Below are 21,818 nucleotides of genomic sequence, written 5' to 3'. Positions count from 1 at the left end.
GAACAAGAAGCTTTAAGATGGTTAACATGTCAGTCCGTCTGTCTGACAGTACGTTTACATTCTGTTTGATGTTCCCTGATTTCACGTGATGGAAACATCTTCTGTTTGGGCTCTACTCTAGAGTTTGAAGTTAAGTTAGTGGAGACATTTTCTTTTTATATTAATTTTTCAAACCCTTAACACATTTAACTCATGAGCCTCTGTGTGTGTGTGTGTGTGTGTGTGTGTGTGTGTGTGTGTGTGTGTGTGTGTGCGCGCTGCAGCTCGGTGATGCTCTCTGCTTGATGAGACTGTAGCTCCAACATGTCGACCTCTGACTCGGATTACTCCATCGACTGGCTCGCCAGTGATGAGGACGACTACGACAGCCCGAACAGATCGAGTCCTCAGCAGGCGGAGGAGCCGCCCGTACCTCCATCATCTTCATCTTTAAGGGAATCTCCTACCAGCTGCTTCCACTGCAGAGCCACGCAGAGGAGGAGGAGGATGAGGAGGAGGAGCGGCTGCACGGACGGAGGCCCTGACTCTCCAGCCGCCGCAGTCAGTCCAGTTCAGGGATTTACGTCTGTGTGCGAGCAGCTTCCTGTGGAGGCGGGGCTACGTTCAGACAGGAAGAGAGCACACAGCGCTGGTGTGGACGGACTCTGTGAAAAAGCTCAAACACACACACAAAATGAACTTTTCTTACACAAGGTGAGAGGTCGACTCCTGCAGGGTTACACTGTTTAACACAGAGGAGGCGTATGACTGACTGCTGTCGAGAATCAGAGCCCTCAGCTCCACATGAAACGGTCGCTCTAACTGAAGCTGAGCGGATATGAAGGTCTGCTGATATCATCCTCTGATATGAGCTTGTCACACATAGATCAATATGGGCGTATGTGCCGGTATGAACCTTTTCTCACAGATCATAGAAGGCAGGAATCATGCTCTGCCCGCAGCATCAGATCCTCTTACCGCCCTGCAGACACGTTTATGGTGCTCCCACTTTCTCTCCACCTTCCTCCGGTCTCTCATGTTTCTGTTTTTCATTTCATGTCATGTTTCCATGTTTTAAAACCGCGGTGCGGCAGCAGCTGAGGCCTGCAGCAGAAAACTGCAGGGGAGACTGACAGAGAGAGAGAGAGAGAGAGAGAGACACAGTAAAGACCCTTTAGTTAAAGTAGGAGCCATCTTGCTGCAATGCATTCTGGTCTTTTTCCTGTTGCCGTCTGTCTGTCCTGTGCTGGACTTCTCTCTGTAGGATGATATATTTGCCTACAGGTATGTGACGCTCCTGTTCACGTATGTTTGTGATATTTTACGACTCCGTGGCACGACCTCGCGTGTCACCTCAAAGCTTTTGTGTTCTTCAGTTTGAGCGTTTTAAAGGAAGTCTTCATCCTCCATTCTGACACCTAGATGACTAATAGGTACTAAATCCAATCACTGAAGTTCGCCCGACTCTGCTACAGATGCATGTTTCCCTCAGTGTTCGCCCTCGGAACACGGCTGTCTGTGCCTCCCATCAGATATTTTAAACCTGGCTACAAGTGTAGACAAAAGTGTTCATGTCCTTTACTCCAAGTTAGTTTCTACAAAACGTTTGTTTTCTTTTGCAAACAAAAAGTCAAATCTAATGAGACCTAAAGTGCAGCGTGGCTCTCTCGTGGTTCTGCAGCTGCAGCCTCTGTGCTGTTGTTCTTCTGTTACACTGTGTTTAAGTCATTACGATCATCCCTTAATTGTTGCTTTGACCACAGAGGCCATTATTCAGCTGAAGTTACAGAATCTCACTTGACGTCAAAGAAGCAAAACCACAAATTTAACTTAAAGCTCCGCAGTCACAAGTTTACTGTTAACGTGCAGAAAGTTTAGCAGCGGTCAGAGGTTCATGTTTTATTTATTTAATATAATCCGTACTGATAATGACATGTAAGCTTCGTGTGATTGTTTGAGATCGTGAAGCTGGACCTCATTTTAAGTGTACATGGTGCTGATATCCTGAGGATGGAGATGTTTTGTCGGAGAATCTTTCAGGTGACTTAAACGTTAAACATAAACAACATAAACATGTAGCTCTTTAGATGCTCTAACAGGAAGTTTGTTTGTGCTGTTGGATCCATATTCATCATTTAGTCACACAGTGACACAAACAAAGTCACAGATGGAGGCAGCAGTAAACCAGAAACTCCTGTGTTCTGAGATGTAAAATCAGTGTTTTTCTGAATGGAGTCTGGTGTGTCTGCAGAGAGCGATGTAACGTCTGTGTGTGGTTAAAACAATCATCTTCCTCTGTAACAAAAAGGTCTATCTCTGTAGGGATCCTTTCTGTCATGTTGTCACACACTTAGAATAACAATCTGAGCCTGTCAGTGGAAACAACAAGAACTTTTAGTGGACGACCTTTGACCCATCAAGGATTATGTTGCAGCCATTACAGCCTGTTTCACTGCTGCAGGATGAACACATCTACTGGAGACACTCAGAGCTTTCTGAACCTGTTGGTTATTTAGAGCCCTAAAAGTGGAACAATAAGGCCCAGGTTTAAACATTCCCAGTCTCTTGGTCTTACAGGGCGTCACACAGAGAGAACTTGACAGCAGAAAGAGCGGAGAGAGCCTCAGCAGCAGGAAAAACACCAGACTGAACTGCAGCTGCTGCCTGCTTTGTGCTTATAAAAATGTATTCTCGTTGGAAATCAAGAAGAGAAACAGAAGGAAGGTCGAGAAAGTGGGAGCACCCTAAACGACAGCTCTAGATGACAGAGTGTCTGCAGGGCTGCTGCTATCAAACAGTGTAAGAGGATCTGGTGGTGCAGGCTTTCATGCAGTCTGGAGCTGCAGGTCTCATGTTTCCTCCGTCTGAGATGCTCGGGGATGGGAGGGGACGGCACGTGTGAAGCTGTCGATAGCGATCAGTTTCTCCATTAGCTTCTATCAGCTGTTAATGTTTCCTCTTATTGATGCCCTGTGGACATTTAGCTGCAGTGTTAACACTGGACGGCTAATGGCTTCAGACGGGAGACAATCGGTCACTGAGCGCTGTAAATCAATAAAACCCGGACAGAAAGAGAGATAAGCATACATCATGTACACACACACACACACACACACACACAGCTGAGGTCTGGATGTGTACACTTTAAGTGGTTATCAAACAGCCCTTTAGCCCTGCAGCTCTGATAGCATGAATGCTAACTGTGTTCTCTGTCTCACACACAGTGCTCGGAGCTGCGGTGCTACCTCCAGCCTCTGTCGTCCATCCTGCAGGGCCTGAGAGCAGGCAGGTACTCTGAACGTAAGTGTCTAAGCCCCACACACACAAACACACACACGCCCCCCTGCAGGTGATATATCTGATCACATATTGATTAGTTGATGATATATCCAATAGTAACACACTCAAGATCAACACTCAGTTTTCATGGACATGTCGAACCACTTCACCTCAGCGTGCAGCTGTTTGCACTCCGTAATGGTCATTTCACGTTTCCTCTGTCATCACAGCAAATGAGGGAAACTTCAGATATCTTAAACTTAAAACCAGGATGGAAACATCTGTTCCACGACGGAGGAGTCCTTACGACTGTGAGGATGATGGATGTATTTTTAATACCTGGATACCAGACCAAAAACCACCTGCGTATTCAGCCCAATAAGAACTCCTTCCTTCCTTGCGTGTCCTTCCTGCTTCACTTCTGCTGATTGATCTGTGCAGTCGTGTTTCTCCGGCCCGCCTACACACTGTTCATTGTGACGGAGTTTACACCACAGTGAAGACACAATCACTAAACACAACTGATTAGTAGTCCGAAGTAGTCCGGATGCTTTGTGGAATAATGTGAAGAAAGTAAAAGTGAATGATCAAATCTGTTCACATGCTCTGAAACATTCAAGTCTGACTGTTTTCTTCAAGATAAAAGAAGAACAAAAATCTCTCCACCCATAATATTCATCCTTCTCCTCCCTCTGCTGCCTCAGTGATTTCGCTGCTGACTCAATCTGGGATCCCATCGGCTTCAGTCTGAGGCGATATCGCCTCTGGGCACACTGGTGAACTTGTCGTCAAGACTTCCTTTTCCACGTGCTGCCCTGTTACAGAAAGAGAACCCGTTCTCTTGTGAGTTACTCGTTCTTCACGGCTCTTACCTTTGCCGAAGTTTCAACATCATGATGCAGATTTGAAAGAAGTAAAAGCTCAAGCTTTGTCAGGTCTGTCCACCAGAGAAGAGTTTAAAATGCTCGTCTGTTGAACGGAGGTTGGATCGTTCTGATGCATTCGAGGAAGTCGGGACATCTGAACGCTGAACGGCTTTCATGACACAGCGACAAGGGAATTCATCTGAAGTGAAATTTCAGCTCTATAACAGATTGTTAGCTGTTAGCTGTTAGCATGCAGATGTCTGTTTATAGAGATTAATAAGGAGCTGAATCATCATCAGATCTCGCTGATGGAGCCGGGATGTCGTCACGGAGGATTTCGTTCCGCCTGCTTTTGCTCTCCTCACAGTTTTTCCTGCATACGCTGCCGCCTGCTGACACGTGATTGGTCAATATTACTCTTCAGTTATTCCCTATTTTCAGTTATCGGTTATTCCCGGTGGATTCTGCTTATGTTCAGCAAAACTAAAGATGTTTAATATGCTGGCTTTAATCATAAAATATCTCATTAAAATAAACTTAATTTAGAGAACAATTAAACAGGAGTTATGAAACACTTGTTTGATTAACTAAGTGAAGGTACATTTAGAGGTCATTAAAGCTGAGGCTCCTGAAGGCAGCGTGACGCAGACTGAACGTTCAAGCTGCTAACAAAGAGCATCAAAGGCCTCACGAGTCGTTTAACGTCCTTTAAACTGAGACGATTCAAAGAGGAAAGACGGATCAAAGACGCTCCATGTGACGCAGTGAGGTCAGATATGAGCGGCTGAATGTTCTCCGTCCTGCACGTGAAAACAACAACAGATGTTTTGTCCAATCATAGATAAAAAAAACAGTGTGCAGCCTGATAGCAGCTCTTTATTTCAAAGGAAACCAAACTGGCGAGACTAAAAACTTCTTGCCATCTGCTTTTCCCTCACAAAGTTTGTACTGTAAATGCTGTTACACTTATTTTTGTTACATGGCTTTTTATTATTCTTTGTGTTGTTTATCATTAAATCCAATATTTCAGACGCGGCTGAGGGGAAATCGTGCTGCAGGTATTTAGTCATGAAACAAATATCAATAGTTTTTTCTCTGTGCGGGACTGTGAGCTTCAGAGGGGACTGAGATCTGATGCTCAGAGTCAACTACAGACTGAGATGTAAAGTTATTAATTCTTGTAGTTTGGTGTTTCTACAGTCGTCAGCTCGTCTCTGTACTCCACACAGTATATGTGTTTGTGTGCACAGCAGCTGTTTCTGCACAGGGAGAGAAGCTGCACATACAGTGTGTCCCTGCTGCTTTAGGAGCTGCTGATGATCTCACAGCTGATCTGTCTCTCTGTCCTGCAGGTCTGAGCAGCTTCCAGGAGAGCGTCGCCATGGACCGAATCCAGAGAATAATGGGGGTCCTTCAGAACCCAGACATGGGGTAAGCACCTACAAACACTGCTCCATGCTTCCTCTTCTTTTCTGTCTTTCATCCGTCGGACCAAACAGGACTGCTCCTCAGATACACACAGCGTGAGTGGGATGTCTTTGGTCAGTGGTGACACAGTTAGTATTGATTAAAGCTCTCAGCTGGTCTCTAATCAGACGTCGGTGTGTGCAGCAGTGAAAGGGCTGAAAAGATGGAGGCAGTTAAAAATAATGAGCTGCAGGAGTCGTCTCTTCACCAGCTGCTGATTTTTAGTTCAAGGAACAAAGTTTGGTGAACGACTGTCGGAATGAGGGGAAGCAGCCCGGTGCGCCGTCACTCTGAGGCTTACAGAGTAACAGAGTCTAAAATGTATAATTATATTATCAGAGGTGTTTATAGAGTCACACAAACTGGAGCTCATGAAGAACAAAATAAAACATTAATCTCAAAGAATTTGGAGCCAAAGAAGGTTCAATGTTGTCCAAATATAACAGAGGTGCTTTTGTTTTTGTTAATGTTAATAATAGCGAAACTTAAAGGTAATTAATGCTGCTAGAAAAGATAATTCATCCCTCCCTGCGTCGTATATCCTCCCTGCACTGTGAACGACCTCCCTGAACGTCTCACACATGACGGAGAGTCTCCAGCCGCCTCGTGTCTTCGGCTTCAGGCGGAGTTTTGTCTGAGAGAAAAGTACAACGAGCTCTGTGAAGTTCAACAATCACAGGAAACATTTCAAGGTCCTTTTATTCACTCGTCTGTGATTTACAGCTCACCTGACTCTATCAGGACCAACAGACGCCGCTCACACAGACCGAAACAAACAGCAGGCTTAGACCCTGTGAAGGTCCAACAGACCCCAGACGGTTATACCTCTTTAAGTCAGTCATGTATCTCTTAGATATACATTAAAAAAAAATGACAGAATCAGATATGTATTGGAGAGTCTGACTCATGCTCTCTGTGTGACGCCCTGTAAGACCAAGAGACTGGGAGGACTGCTATCGTTAAACCTGGGCCTTATTGTTCCACTTTTAGGACTCTAAATAACCAACAGGTGTCTCCAGTAGATGTGTTCATCCTGCAGCAGTGAAACAGGCTGTAATGGCTGCAACATAATCGTTGATGGGTCAAAGGTCGTCCACTAAAAGTTCTTGTTGTTTCCACTGACAGGCTCAGATTGTTATTCTAAGTGTGTGACAACATTACAGACTAAATCTTTGTCATGTTGCCTTTCTGGAGCCAGAAGTGACAATCCAGCAGCACAAACACGGCCCAGAGGTTACGTTCAGTGACTGAGTTAGCTGAGGGGACACCTAGCAGACAGCTAGCAGCTCCCACCTGTCACTCAAAGAGGCCACGCCCCTAATGCTGCATCACTGTAAGCCTTAATATAATGTAAACAGGTGAGCTGTATAAAGATTCTCCCCGTACAGTTGTCATGAAGAGAGAAATGAGCTATAGAGACCCAAACTGTTTTTTGTACCAGGCTGTAAACATGTTGATTTCTGCTGTAAAGTTTAACATGGGGCTCTATGGGGACTGACTCACTGCTGGAGACAGCCTCAAGTGGACACCAGAGGAACTGCAGCTTTTGGCTCTTCAGCGTTGGCTTCATTTCTCAGGCCTGCAGGTTTCTGTTGGTTTTTACATGTTGGACTTTTGTGTTGATTTTAAATTTGTGTCACAGAAACAAGTTTTTGTTTTTAAGCAGACAAATCCAACATTACTTTCTGCTGTTTTAAAAGAGTCCTTAACGACACACTGAAATACTGTCTGTCCTTTTTGTTATAAACGAAGGATCAAATAAAACTTTCCGTTTTCATGAGGCATCATAAAAAGTGAATGAGGACGTCTTTTGTTCGGAGAGGAAATAAAAGCCTTGAAATTGATCCTCAGTACAAAAGTCTCATATGCAGAAACAGAGATTATATAAGAGGCACAAACTGCAGCTGATTAACAACACGTGGAGCAAACATCAGGAAACATTCAGACTGCTGCTGAGGCTGCAGATACACAACTTTATTTAATTACAGAAATATGATGACTGAAATGATCCGATCAGCTGATTGATGGATGGACTCCCTCATTAGAAAGGCTTTAGAGAGGAGTTTTAACTTCCTTTTTAACTCTGGAAACCTGGCTGAATGTGGGAGTGAATGTTTGATTGTTTTCAGGTGCAGCTCAGCTGTCATTCGTTTGTTTCAGATGCTGTTTGACGATCTGAGAAGCATTTTGTTGAAGCAAACTGGCCTCGCACAGAAAAAGGAACTTAAAATAAAACAAAAATGTCGGCACAGACACAACGAAGGCTTTGGGCGTTCTGGTATCTCCAGAGCAAACAGCAGGTTTCTTCTGGTTTCACAGTTAAACTCACATGTGGGCTGAAATGAGCGCCCATGTTTTAAACACTCTGGACCGCACACAGAGCTGCAGCGTAGGAGGCTTCAGATCTGCTCCACTAATGTCAGATTTAACATACAGACCGCTGCAGCATGGTAAAATCACTGAAGTCGTCCACCAACAGAACAAATTGGATGTTTTTTTTAAAGCTCCAGTGTTTCACATAAAAACATGGGCGGTAAAAACACGCAGCACATTCAGCCATGTTGGCAGTCAGAGGCCGTAAAAGTCAAAGTTAACTGAGATGTTTAAAGTCGACTCTGCTGGGAAATTTACTGTGTTCATTCAGGGACGACGCTTCAGCTCGTAAATAAAAATTATATTCAGTTTGTGTGTAAATGGGAGAGATGAGATGTGAGTGTTTACACGTTATAGCCACAATAAATAGTTCTTTATTTTCTGCTAACATGACTTTAATATCAGCTTAGTTTAAATGGAGGGGAGTCGGGGAGATTTACAGCAAACACAAAGCTTTCAGAGAGATCAAATGAGGAAATAAATTCAGTTTTATTAGAATAACACAAAGTCCATGTAACTGAGAAATGTAATTACCCTACTTGCATCTGTTTCTGTTTTATGCTCACTTTCAACTGTAACTGCTGTTTGCTGTCTTGGCAGGTCTCAGAAACCAAAACATGAGTAGGTTTACAAATTCACTCCAAAAATCCAAGACAAACTTTCCTACAGTGACAATAAGTATATCGCATCGCGTTGTATCGTATGGTTTTGTATTGTATTCTCGCTTACAAACAGACACACAAATGTCTCCTGCCTGCCTGAACGCCCTCATCCAGGTCTACACTCCGTCCCGCCCACTACGCTCTGCCAATGAAAGGCGCCTGGTGCTCCCATCACAACAGGGCCCTAAGTCTCTAGATAGACTCTTCTCATCTGTCGCCCCCCGGGTGGTGGAACGAGCTACCAAACTCCATAGGGTCTGCAGAGTCCCTTTGCTAAAGACCCAGTGGGTCGTATCGTATGTCATCGGGTCGTATCGTATGTCATCGGGTCGTATCGTATGTTATCGTGTTGTATCGTATGTTATCGGGTCGTATCGTATGTCATCGGGTCGTATCGTATGTTATCGTGTCGTATCGTATGTCATCGGGTCGTATCGTATGTTATCGGGTCGTATCGTGTGTTATCGTGTTGTATCGTATGTCATCGGGTCATATCGTATGTTATCGTGTTGTATCGTATGTTATCCTGTTGTATCGTATGTTATCGTGTTGTATCGTATGTCATCGGGCCGTATCGTATGTTATCGTGTTGTATCGTATGTTATCCTGTTGTATCGTATGTTATCGGGTTGTATCGTATGGTATCGGGGCGTATCGCATGTTATCGTGTTGTATCGTATGTCATCGGGTCGTATCGTATGTTATCGGGTCGTATCGTATGTTATCGGGTCGTATCGTATGTCATCGTGTCGTATCGTATGTCATTGGGTCGTATCGTATGTCATCGGGTCGTATCGTGTGTTATCGGGTCGTATTGTGTGTTATCGGGTCGTATAGTATGTCATCGTGTCGTATCGTATGTCATCGGGTCGTATCGTATGTTATCGGGTCGTATCGTATGTTATCGTGTCGTATCGTATGTTATCGGGTCGTATCGTATGTTATCGTGTGTTATCGGGTCGTATCGTATGTTATCGGGGCGTATCGTATGTTATCGGGTCGTATCATGTGTCATCGTGTCGTATCGTGTGTCATCGGGTCGTATCGTATGTTATCGTGTCGTATCGTGTGTCATCGGGTCGTATCGTGTGTTATCGGGTCGTATCGCGTGTTATCGGGTCGTATCGTGTGTTATCGGGTCGTATCGTGTGTTATCGGGTCGTATCGTGTGTTATCGTGTCGTATCGTATGTCATCGGGTCGTATCGTGTGTTATCGTGTCGTATCGTGTGTCATCGGGTCGTATCGTGTGTTATCGGGTCGTATCGTGTGTTATCGTGTCGTATCGTGTGTTATCGTGTCGTATCGTGTGTTATCGGGTCGTATCGTGTGTTATCGTGTCGTATCGTATGTCATCGGGTCGTATTGTGTGTTATCGGGTCGTATCGTGTGTTATCGTGTTGTATTGTATGTCATCGGGTCGTATTGTGTGTTATCGGGTCGTATCGTATGTTATCGTGTTGTATCGTATGTTATCCTGTTGTATCGTATGTTATCGGGTTGTATCGTATGTTATCGTGTTGTATCGTATGTCATCGGGCCGTATCGTATGTTATCGTGTTGTATCGTATGTTATCCTGTTGTATCGTATGTTATCCTGTTGTATCGTATGTTATCGTGTTGTATCGTATGTTATCCTGTTGTATCGTGTGTTATCGTGTTGTATCGTATGTCATCGGGTCGTATCGTATGTCATCGTGTTGTATCGTATGTTATCGGGTCGTATCGTATGTTATCGGGTTGTATCGTATGGTATCGGGTCGTATCGTATGTTATCGTGTCGTATCGTATGTCATCGTGTTGTATCGTATGTCATCGGGTCGTATCGTATGTTATCGGGTCGTATCGTATGTTATCGGGTTGTATCGTATGGTATCGGGTCGTATCGTATGTTATCGGGTTGTATCGTATGGTATCGGGTCGTATCGTATGTTATCGTGTTGTATCGTATGTCATCTGGTCGTATCGTATGTTACCGTGTCGTATCGTATGTTATCGTGTCGTATGTCATCGGGTCGTATCGTGTGTTATCGGGTCGTATCGTATGTTATCGGGTTGTATCGTATGGTATCGGGTCGTATCGTATGTTATCGTGTTGTATCGTATGTCATCTGGTCGTATCGTATGTTACCGTGTCGTATCGTATGTTATCGTGTCGTATGTCATCGGGTCGTATCGTGTGTCATTGGGTTGTATCGTATGTCATCGGGTCGTATCGTATGTTATCGGGTCGTATCGTATGTTATCGTGTCGTATCGTGTGTTATCGGGTCGTATCGTATGTTATCGGGTCGTATCGTATGTTATCGTGTGTTATCGGGTCGTATCGTATGTTATCGGGGCGTATCGTATGTTATCGGGTCGTATCGTATGTTATCGTGTCGTATCATGTGTTATCGTGTCGTATCGTGTGTTATCGGGTCGTATCGTATGTTATCGGGTCGTATCGTATGTTATCGTGTGGTATCGTATGTTATCGTGTGTTATCGGGTCGTATCGTATGTCATCGGGTCGTATCGTATGTTATCGGGTCGTATCGTATGTTATCGGGTCGTATCATGTGTTATCGTGTCGTATCGTGTGTCATCGGGTCGTATCGTATGTTATCGTGTCGTATCGTGTGTCATCGGGTCGTATCGTGTGTTATCGGGTCGTATCGTGTGTTATCGGGTCGTATCGTGTGTTATCGGGTCGTATCGTATGTTATCGTGTTGTATTGTGTGTTATCGTGTTGTATTGTGTGTTATCGGGTCGTATCGCGTGTTATCGGGTCGTATCGCGTGTTATCGGGTCGTATCGTGTGTTATCGGGTCGTGTCGTATCGGGTCGTATCGCGTGTTATCGTGTAGTATCGCGTAGTATCGCGTGTTATCGTGTCGTATCGTGTCGTATCGGGTCGTATCGCGTGTTATCGGGTCGTATCGCGTGTTATCGGGTCGTATCGTGTGTTATCGGGTCGTGTCGTATCGGGTCGAATCGCGTGTTATCGTGTAGTATCGCGTGTTATCGTGTAGTATCGCGTGTTATCGGGTCGTATCGCGTGTTATCGGGTCGTATCGTGTGTTATCGGGTCGTGTCGTATCGGGTCGAATCGCGTGTTATCGTGTAGTATCGCGTGTTATCGTGTAGTATCGCGTGTTATCGGGTGTTATCGGGTCGTATCGCGTGTTATCGGGTCGTATCGCGTGTTATCGGGTCGTATCGCGTGTTATCGGGTCGTGTCGTATCGGGTCGAATCGCGTGTTATCGTGTAGTATCGCGTGTTATCGTGTAGTATCGCGTGTTATCGGGTCGTATCGCGTGTTATCGGGTCGTATCGTGTGTTATCGGGTCGTGTCGTATCGGGTCGAATCGCGTGTTATCGTGTAGTATCGCGTGTTATCGTGTAGTATCGCGTGTTATCGGGTCGTATCGCGTGTTATCGGGTCGTATCGTGTGTTATCGGGTCGTGTCGTATCGGGTCGAATCACGTGTTATCGTGTAGTATCGCGTGTTATCGTGTAGTATCGCGTGTTATCGGGTCGAATCACGTGTTATCGTGTAGTATCGCGTGTTATCGTGTAGTATCGCGTGTTATTGTGTCGTATCGTGTCGTATCGGGTCGTATCGCGTGTTATCGGGTCGTATCGCGTGTTATCGGGTCGTATCGTGTGTTATCGGGTCGTGTCGTATCGGGTCGAATCGCGTGTTATCGTGTAGTATCGCGTGTTATCGTGTAGTATCGCGTGTTATCGGGTCGTATCGCGTGTTATCGGGTCGTATCGTGTGTTATCGGGTCGTGTCGTATCGGGTCGAATCGCGTGTTATCGTGTAGTATCGCGTGTTATCGGGTCGTATCGCGTGTTATCGGGTCGTATCGTGTGTTATCGGGTCGTATCGTATCGGGTCGAATCGCGTGTTATCGTGTAGTATCGCGTGTTATCGTGTCGTATCGCGTGTTATCGGGTCGTATCGCGTGTTATCGGGTCGTATCGTGTGTTATCGGGTCGTGTCGTATCGGGTCGAATCGCGTGTTATCGTGTAGTATCGCGTGTTATCGTGTAGTATCGCGTGTTATCGGGTCGTATCGCGTGTTATCGGGTCGTATCGTGTGTTATCGGGTCGTGTCGTATCGGGTCGAATCACGTGTTATCGTGTAGTATCGCGTGTTATCGTGTAGTATCGCGTGTTATCGGGTCGTATCGCGTGTTATCGTGTCGTATCGTGTCGTATCGGGTCGTATCGCGTGTTATCGTGTAGTATCGCGTGTTATCGGGTCGTATCGTGTGTTATCGGGTCGTATCGTGTGTTACCGTGTCGTATCGTGTGTTATCGTGTCGTATCGTGTGTTATCATGTTATCGTGTCGTATCGTGTGTTACCGTGTCGTATCGTGTGTTACCGTGTCGTATCGTGTTACCGTGTCGTATCGTGTGTTATCGTGTCGTATCGTGTGTTATCATGTTATCGTGTTGTATCGTATGTTATCGGGTTGTATTCAGATTTCAGCCTCTCAAATATGGAGATCTACTAAGCACATAACCTGATTAAATGTAAATAATTTAGTTCTACTACTAATGCTAATAAATCAATAGATTAATTAACCACAAGATTAACCAATGATGAAAACCATCTTGAGTTTTTTTTAACTTTATTGAACAATATGTCAACACACAAACATGAGACAAGTGCTCGACATAAATGTAAACTAAGGAAATTATGAGATGACTTTCAAAATAAAAAACATGCTTATAGAGGTGAGAAATCATAAGTAGTTCATAAAGCTGGGCTGAATTACAGAGTACTGTGTGTGTGTGTGTGTGTGTGTGTGTGTGTGTGTGTGTGTGTGTGTAAGAGTGTGTGCGGGCTGTGAGCAGTGGGCGGGGCCACAGCGGGCGCTCCAGGGCTTACTGCTCTATTTATAGCCTGTGAATGGAACGAGGGCTGCCCCCCCCCCGCTGCTGCCACGTGTGGGCTATGTTTGTGTGTGTGTAAGAGTGTGTGCGGGCGCTGCGGTCACATTTCTCATGTGGACCTGAACATGCTCTACTCAGCTCCACGTCATGTGACGCTCGTATGTGTGCGTGTGTGTGATCAGATAGCATCACACAGACGGAGAGGAATGCAGATATACACTGATCAGACCACCGCACACACGCACACGCACGCACACACACGCACACGCACACACGCACACGCACACACGCACACACACGCACACACACAGGCCTTTTTATTTATTCAGTCTTTGTGCTGTTTCATGTCGCCCACCAATCAGATCACGATGTGTCTGCGGAGGCTTTATGAGGATTATATAACGGCCACGGGCGAGACGTCCCTAAGCCATCTGATCAGAGTGTGTGTGTGTGTGTGTGTGTGTGAGGGAGAGAGGGAGGGGGGTCTGACTCTGTTAATCTGCAGTGAAAACTCCTCAGATGTCACATTGAGTCGGGGACAGCGACAGGAAGTGAAGCTGTCATTTGTTTCTGTCTGCATCATCACATCATGCTCGTCTATCAGACGTGTTAGTTCACAGAGACGCTTCATCTATTCGCTCCTTGTTTTACGAACTCTTCTATAAAATTAAAATAAAGATTTTCACTTGTTAATGCTCCACAGTGAATTCAGAGCCAACCTCCCTTTATATTTACAATAGTTCCTAACAACAGGAAACATTGTCTGTATTTTAGCTCTGTTTTTGGTCTCTACCACCTCTTCTTTACACTCGCTCCTCCTACATCACTCTCATGTTTCTACCTGTAAGATGAGCAGGCTGTCACAGCTAGCTGCTTAAACTCAACATTTAAATCATCCTGACATGGAGGGAGCCAGAGTCGACTCATTGTGTCCGTCACAGGCTGTAAAAGGAGCCCTCAGCAGCGTGACGAGGTTCTTACAGGATTATCCCAGAGGACTCGTTCAGGGAGAATCAAAAGCTTGTTTCTGCTTTCTGAGACTCAAACAGCCCTCGAGTTGATTTAACAAGAGATAAAATAGATGTAATTCAGCTTTGAGTGAAATCTGTGTGAGCAATGAACACTGATGAATCCAAACTTTAAAACAACCTCTCTCTCTCTCTCTCTCCCTCTCAGCGGACGCTTCCTCAGTATTTTACTGAAAATAGAAGAAATGCTTCAGAGTTGGTTTCCTCACGTCAAACTGAATGTGACGCAGACAGACGACAGCCCGGCCGCCAAGACACAAAAGGTACACCTGTTAAAGATAATAGAACCACGATGATCATAGGTAGATCAATTGATAACAAAGATTAGTCGCAGCCCTGCAGAATATCTCTAGAGCAACCCTCCACCCCTCAGCTCTAACCGGTGTGTGTGAGCACCGAGGCTCTGACGGAGAGATGTGGTGGGTTATGTAACACAACCCTCTGAAGGCTTTAATGTGTTTTTTCTGGCCTCAGAGGTTCAGTTTCATAAGAAGAGTCGAGGTCGAATAACGAGGGGAAAACCAGAGCGGACTCGCTCACAAACATCTGACCAGTTTCTGATGAATTTATCCTCAAACAAATGAAGTGTAGAAGGATTCACAGAGCAGAGAGCCCGGTGGTTTGTTTATTTCAAATGAAAGCTTACCGTGCTAAATGTGAGACAGATGCTCATGTTGCATGTGTCATAAGTTTAATGTGCGCATGAATGACAGTGTTTACCTACAAAAGGCTTATTGACAGTATTCACGTGGCGGCCATTTTTCCTCTGACGTCAAACTGTGATAATGTTCCTGCTGAGCTCCACGTCTGTGCATGTATAAACATACAGAACGTCGCAGATGGTTGTGATTTGATTTCACTCCTCAGTTGATCAGCAACTGAAGGAAGCATGGAGAGTGAAAATCTTGAGGACCATCAGGACACAACTGATGAGCCATTAGCTACCGTTAGCTCCACGTCCATGCTAACATTAACATTTAAAGGTGTTTCATGATGACTTCAAGGTGAAACAACATATTTGATGATGTGTTCGTTACGTCTCCTCTCGCCGTTCCTCCTCCACTCTGCTACTCGGGAACAGAACGCTGCAGGAGCCCCATTTGTCCACAGAGCTGTCAATCATGAGGCCACACCCCCTTTTTATAGCATCAAATAACTAATTAAAAATAACTTGGACATAAATCAGCAGGATAAGAACTAACTATAATGACAGAAACTATGTTGGAAAATTTATTTGACGTGTATTTTGATTTTATAGTTTGACTCATGTCCCATCTGTTAACATGGAGGAGGCGGGCTTTATGAGCTATACTGCAGCCAGTCAGCAGGGGGCGATAGAGAGGGTTTGGCTTCACTTTTAGGGAGCTGTCATGTCGGCCATCTTTTTATACAGTCTGTGAGAGAAACTGAGACGTTAGCTGTTTTCTATCGGTAGCTAACGAGTTAACAAAGAGCTTGAAATACTCCTCCGTTACTGATCAATCAAGAAGCATTGAGAAGATATCGGTCAGATTATCTACATTTATACGACTTACATCCTGGATCACGTCCATCCAGTACTGTATGACACTGTAACAGCATTTCAGCTGAGCGACACATCAGAGCCGCCGTGTCAGCACTTTCAATAGTTAAAATGAAGGTTATTAACTTGGAGTGGATTTCTTCTGTGATACTCAAGCTGACAAACTGTTTGTGTTTCCTCTGCAGCAGCATCCCAGCAGTGCCTCTCCTCCTCCCTCGTCTCCTCGGTCGCTCTCCTCAGACGTGGAGTCTCCTCTCGCCTCCTCTCACTCCTCCACCCACCTCAAATGGCTCCACAAGTCGCCCATCTGCTCCCTGAAAACACCTGAATCCTCGCTCTCCTTACCTGCCTGGCCCGCCTCCCCTCCGCCCGCACGCTGCAGCCAGGAAATGACCCAGGACAACGCCGTCTCCTCCACCTCAGACCTACACTCGGGGCCCCTGCTCCGCCTCCCCACAGCTCCTCATCTGAGCCGGGGGCCGCTGCCCTTTAAGATCAGCTCGCCGTGTTTGGAGCGACTCCTGCAGGCGAAGGAGAGCATCATCACTCCGAGGATGGCGGGAGACGGAGGATGGCCGTCGTGAGAGGACGCTGATCCGTGTGAGACCGGATCCTTCAGGACAAACATGGCTTCCACAGAATCTTAAGACACTAAAGGCCTTAAAAAAAGCATGTTTCAAAGTCTTCTCCATCTTTTTTTATCTGCAGCTGACATGCTGCTCGCTCGGGTTCAGGATCTGCAGGACGAGCTGAAAGGAATTTCAGGACAGGACAGTTTTGTTGTGACGTGTGAGGAATCTTTGGACTGTTTGGGTTGGCTGGCTTTGATGGTGTAATGAGTTCAAAGGTTAAAACGATGCTGGCAGAGCGGATCGTCACAGATCTGTTTCCTCTACAAACACACGGAGGAAGAAATGAAAACATGGAGACTGTGTTTCATACCTCAGCACTCGGACTGTTACCCTGTTTGATCTGCTTCTCTTTATAATGATTCCTCTACCTCATGCAGAGACACAGCAGCTGCGCGGCAAAGACTTTAAAGATTTCAGGGCAGGACAAACTCAACATCACTAAATGATCAAGTACTTCATGGTCAGAGATGTTCCCGTATCGTTTTGGTCCTGATTCTAACTCCAACACCTGAACTCGCCTGACACCGAGTGTCACACTGAACTTGGTGCATTTTAAAAAGTATCAGTTAACATTTGTGAGGCTTTACTAAAACATGGAAACATCTCAGACTGAAGCCGTGCATGCTGTGGGACTGCTCGTGCTAACATTGCTAACGTTACATTCTCTGCTAACACTGCACTGGTTTTGTTTGCCATCCTAATTGTCAGAGATGGGTTCTTCTTCTCTGCTCTGAAACAGCAGTTTCCTTTGGCAGCCATATTACCTCCAGCACAGAGCAACTCGCTGTGAGAAAACTGGTTCAGCTCCTTCATCCTGGAATCAGATCGGTACACAGGTCGACGCATTTCAGGTGGAATCTGTGACAATATATCACAGTGTATCAAAGTCATGTTTTTTGTGCTTGAATTCACTGATTTAAACACCAGTATGTGAGATCAGAGCCCCGACACACCGGGCTGCAGGTAGGCGAGCGGATGTGGTTCTACTTACAGGTGTTTCCTGCACCGATGGCTCTAATCGACCCAAATCGCCAGATTAGAAATGTGGAACCAGTGGTGATTAGAGGTGAGGAGAGCAGGTGAAAGACTTCTGCAGGTGAAACACCAACGACTGATAACTGCAGAGCCATTTATCAGACATGTTCATCACAAGTGTTCAGTCAAAGTGGTGGCAAAAGCAGCTTTAGCAGCTTTATACCTGCAGTCCCGGGTCCTCTGGTTTCCCTGCTTTAACGATGTATACAGACTAGCGCCCCCTGCTGGTAGAGAGAGAGAGCTTTAAATCAGGCGCAGAACGTTTGTTCTAGCTGTCAGGTTTTCATTTTAGTGTCTTTATCAGCAGGACACTTTGTTTCTCATCAAAGTGATCAATATTTAAAACACAGCAGGAACAGTCTGTGTGCGTTCAAGTGCAACTTCTTGGCTCAGAAACGGGCAACTTTAGGCAATGCAACAGTCGACTCCTTTTTACAACCAGCGGAGTCGCCCCCTGCTGGTCGTCAGAGACGATGCAGATTAGAGCTTCAGTTTTGAAACCACAAAGCTGCGTGCACTTCCTCACAGGTATGAGTCACATGTTTTGGTTGTTCTAACTGTTCACATCTGGTTCCACGTTCAGTCCAGCTGCATACATGAAGACGCTACGCTGTCGTAAAAACAACCGTCACAACCTGCGCTTATGACAGGCAGCATATTCGGCTGTTTGGTCCCTGAACGCCTCGTGTGCAGACCCTGAACGCCTCGTGTGCAGACAGACTGGCTGCTCTGCTGACACGCTGCGTTCACTGTCAGCCCTGACACTGAACAGTGACTCTTTACTGTCTGTGTTGTAGTGAGACAAAACTCCACACCTGCCCTTTAACCAATCGCTCTGACCCACATGAGCATCAGTTTGACCTTTGACCTGAGGACAGCTTTTCCTTTGTGTACATAGTTTTTCACGGTTTATTTACTCCCTCTGAAGACGGCCTTTGTGATATTTTGTACTTCTGAAATAAATGTGACGTTTCTGAAAGCAGGTGTTGCTCTCTGTTTTTAAACAGAAGAAGAAGAACACGTTTCACTCTGCAGCATTTATTGTTGTTTTTCTGTCTGCTTGGGGAAACTCGGCATCGGCATGAAAACAATAAATATGGATATTATGCAAAACATTTTCCTAATGAAGCATTTTACACAATGTACAATATTCTCTCCTCCACCACTCCATGAATATTCTATACACATCTCAAACAAATAAACAAACCTCCATGCACAAACCCTGAAAATGGGATGTGGAGCAAAGAAAAAAAACAAACACTAAATGCACTTCTCGTGTGGACTTCTGTGTCGTTTAAAAACTGCTAATAAACCACGAGGAGAACTGAAATCTGTGTGTTTGAAAGAAGATAAAATGATTTAAAAAGTGGCCCGTCTGCTCAGGAGTTCCCTACGTCTGTGCATCGTGTGTGTGTGTTCAGGTGAGACAGTCCGTGTGGCCCAGCCTGCCTCAGTAGTCCGTGTCGGAGCCCTCGGCGTTGTCCACGTTCCTGGACAGCATGTAGTTGTCCATGTCGATGGAGCGGCAGTTGTTGATGGCGTAGCGCAGCCGCTCGGCCATGACGGCCTGGCTGGAGTACGGAGGTAGACGCAGCTGGAAGAAACACGTCTGCGAGGTGGGGAGGCTGTCGTACGGCTGCAGAGGACACACACACACAAACTCATCAACACACTGGGACATGGACGCCTCAGCTTCAGCTTCATACGTAGCCGACATGTAAAATAAAGTCAACAGTCTCAGATCAAACTTCCTCTCTAACTAAAAGCTTGGTGCTTTCTCATCAGACCGACCTCCAGACGACCCCTTCGACAGGAAACACATCACATTAAAGCCATACACTGGGAGCTTTGGGAGGGATATAGTACAGCTGTGTGTTAAGCTGTAGCTGATGTACATGTCCTACATTTAGCTGACACGTGGCGACCTCACGTGATTGGTCAGCTCAGACTCTGAAGGAAACATGAAGCGAGAAGAAAAACGAAGACGATGTTCTGCTCATCGCGATGAATCAGAGTCTTTATCCAAAAACTATTTGGTACAAATATTTAAAAATCAACAGTGAACTATAAATCACAATCCAGGTCATAGACAGGCCGGCTGCTGCAGCCACCCACCAGCTGTACAGTGTCACGCAGGTCACGCAGGTCACGCAGGTCACGCAGGTCACGCAGGTCACGCAGGTCACTCAGAGGCCCACGTCACGTACATCACCTCATTTAAAATGCTGTTTGTGTTTCTGTAAGGATCACTTCAATGTTTATGGTGTAACACTGATTCACCTAAGAGAGCATAATTACCACTCTTATGTCTTTGGAAGAGAATTAGCTTAGCTTAGCATAAAGACTATAAACTGAAGAAACAGGTGATGTCCAAAGTTCAAGAGTTCACCTACCAACACCTTGAACTTTGTATTTTTGGACATAAATAATAAAAGGAACTAAACATGAACATGTAGCATCATGAGAGTCAGAGTCCTCCTGTTGCCCACCTGCTTCCTGTCTGGTTTACACAGAGCAGGAAACAGACAGAACAGACGTCAGTCCATCCTGTGGCACAGTGGTTCTCTCCTGGAGGTGAGAGCACCCCCAGGGGTACTCTGCAGAACTGCAGGAGGCACGCCAGATATTTTTACATTTCAATGACAAAGTCATTCTCAAATAATTTCATCATTATTTTTAAAATATGCAAATACAAGTAACTCTCTATATAAACAACATGTCGTGTCTTATATTCCGTTTGTTATGGAGCTGTTGTTGCTATAAACTGATTTGTGCTTCTAACCAGGTGATTTTCACCTGTCAGGAGATTCTTGGCACAAAAAATATTTCACGGATGGAAAATTATTGTTTTCGTAAAAAAGGATGCACTTGTTAAATATCTAAACAGGCCACACGTCCTTAGTTATTGCTCTTGTTTAAGTGCAATAAACTGGACCGATCTTTAAATGTTTGGACATGTCTCCTAAAGTCTGCCTGACTCACCCGGTCCACCTTCATGATCTGGAACCTCTGCGAGATGTCGGCCGTGTTGGCGGGCAGCCGCGAGCGTCCGGACACGAAGCGCATGAAGAGGACTCGCTCCTCGTTGGAGAACTCCTCCAGAGTCTGCCAGAACCACTGAACCAGCGCGTGCTGCTCGTCCACCTCCCTGTAGCGCACCACCTTCTTCAGCACGTCGCAGCAGATCTCCGGCATCCCGCACACCATCTGCTCCAGCTGCTTCGCCGTCAGCAGGGAGAGCAGAGGCACCGGGACGATCCACGACATGCCCTCACGCACCGCCGCCACCTGAGAGAGCAGGAGGAGACGGGGTTATGTTCACATTCAGCTCTGTTCATCAGAGCGGCATGAAAGAATCAGTCTCGATGCAGACGGTCTCCTGCTTCAGTACGATGGAGGTAAACAGAAATGTGTTCAAAGCTGATTCTTCACACAGAAACATTTAACCTGTCGATCGATCTCGTGCAGCCGGTACTCGATGGCTCTCTCCACATACTCCTTCCTGTTGGAGAAGGTGAGAGGGATGCTGTTTCCTCCCGGGATGATAGGAACCATCTTTCCATCCGCACTTTGCCCGACAAACGAATCCAGAGGAATCATCTGGAAGACAGACACAGACCATCATCAGACAAACACATTCGTGTTCCCGTGCTGGGGTTAGTGACTTCATGTTCTACTCGTCACTGTAAAGAAAACTCAGACGATGAAGATGAACAACCAAAACAAAACAAGGGATTCAGCCTTCAGCCATCTATGGAACAAACTACCTGCAGGTTCTTTTACTTTACTCCGTCCCTGCTGTTCTGTTCATTCTGTCCATTTGAGTTTATCATTGTGATTCAGCTGCATGCACTGTATGAAAGGTGCTATAGAAAAATCACTTTCAGGCTGCCCAGCTAATCAGCAGAAGCATCTTTTCTGTGAACGTGTCGTTACATCATTATATTGAGTTACAGCTGCTGAACATGAGCCCACAGAGAGTCTGTACGCGCACGCAGTCATGACACAAGCAGCAAAAATCCTCTTGTCTGGGTAAAAACTGGCGTCATCACGAGGAGACGACGAGGCGCCGCCCTCACCGAC

The 21,818-nt window shown here is 45.7% G+C and overlaps 2 protein-coding genes across 3 annotated transcripts in view; one reads left to right on the top strand and one right to left on the bottom strand.

Moving 5' to 3' along the window:
- The first annotated feature begins 303 nt into the window (after positions 1-303).
- Positions 304-16,652, top strand: LOC138606795 (uncharacterized). Its single transcript, XM_069679244.1, has 5 exons — positions 304-540; positions 3,204-3,279; positions 5,477-5,555; positions 14,695-14,809; positions 16,254-16,652. The coding sequence occupies exons 1-5, from the start codon at positions 304-306 to the stop codon at positions 16,650-16,652; spliced, it is 906 nt and encodes a 301-aa protein (XP_069535345.1).
- A 2,105-nt stretch (positions 16,653-18,757) lies between these two features.
- The window catches only part of herc1 (HECT and RLD domain containing E3 ubiquitin protein ligase family member 1), a 61,690-nt gene continuing 58,629 nt past the window's right edge, over positions 18,758-21,818 (bottom strand). For both annotated transcript variants that reach the window (XM_069679306.1, XM_069679307.1), the window contains exons 77-79: positions 21,183-21,335; positions 20,718-21,023; positions 18,758-19,371 (exon numbers count right to left, since the gene is read on the bottom strand). In XM_069679306.1, coding sequence (XP_069535407.1) covers positions 19,186-19,371; positions 20,718-21,023; positions 21,183-21,335 — 645 coding nt within the window. In that variant the 3' untranslated portion in view covers positions 18,758-19,185. The remainder of the gene's footprint in view (positions 19,372-20,717; positions 21,024-21,182; positions 21,336-21,818) is intronic.

The sequence above is a fragment of the Semicossyphus pulcher genome, unplaced genomic scaffold (assembly GCF_022749685.1).
Source record: "Semicossyphus pulcher isolate SPU_LCO1_2020_fin unplaced genomic scaffold, fSemPul1.0.p SCAF_38, whole genome shotgun sequence".
NCBI classification, from domain to species: domain Eukaryota; kingdom Metazoa; phylum Chordata; class Actinopteri; order Labriformes; family Labridae; genus Semicossyphus; species Semicossyphus pulcher.
Note: the sequence above shows the minus strand (reverse complement) of the source record. Positions and strands in the feature narration are given on the sequence as shown.

What these genes read in the sequence shown, in the direction of transcription:
- LOC138606795 (XM_069679244.1), top strand. Translation starts at nt 304, where the DNA reads ATGTCGACCTCTGACTCGGATTACTCCATCGACTGGCTCGCCAGTGAT. An exon ending in AGCAGGCAGGTACTCTGAAC is followed by an intron (nt 3,280 to 5,476) that starts GTAAGTGTCTAA and finishes TCTGTCCTGCAG; the next exon opens with GTCTGAGCAGCTTCCAGGAG. An exon ending in CGGCCGCCAAGACACAAAAG is followed by an intron (nt 14,810 to 16,253) that starts GTACACCTGTTA and finishes TTTCCTCTGCAG; the next exon opens with CAGCATCCCAGCAGTGCCTC.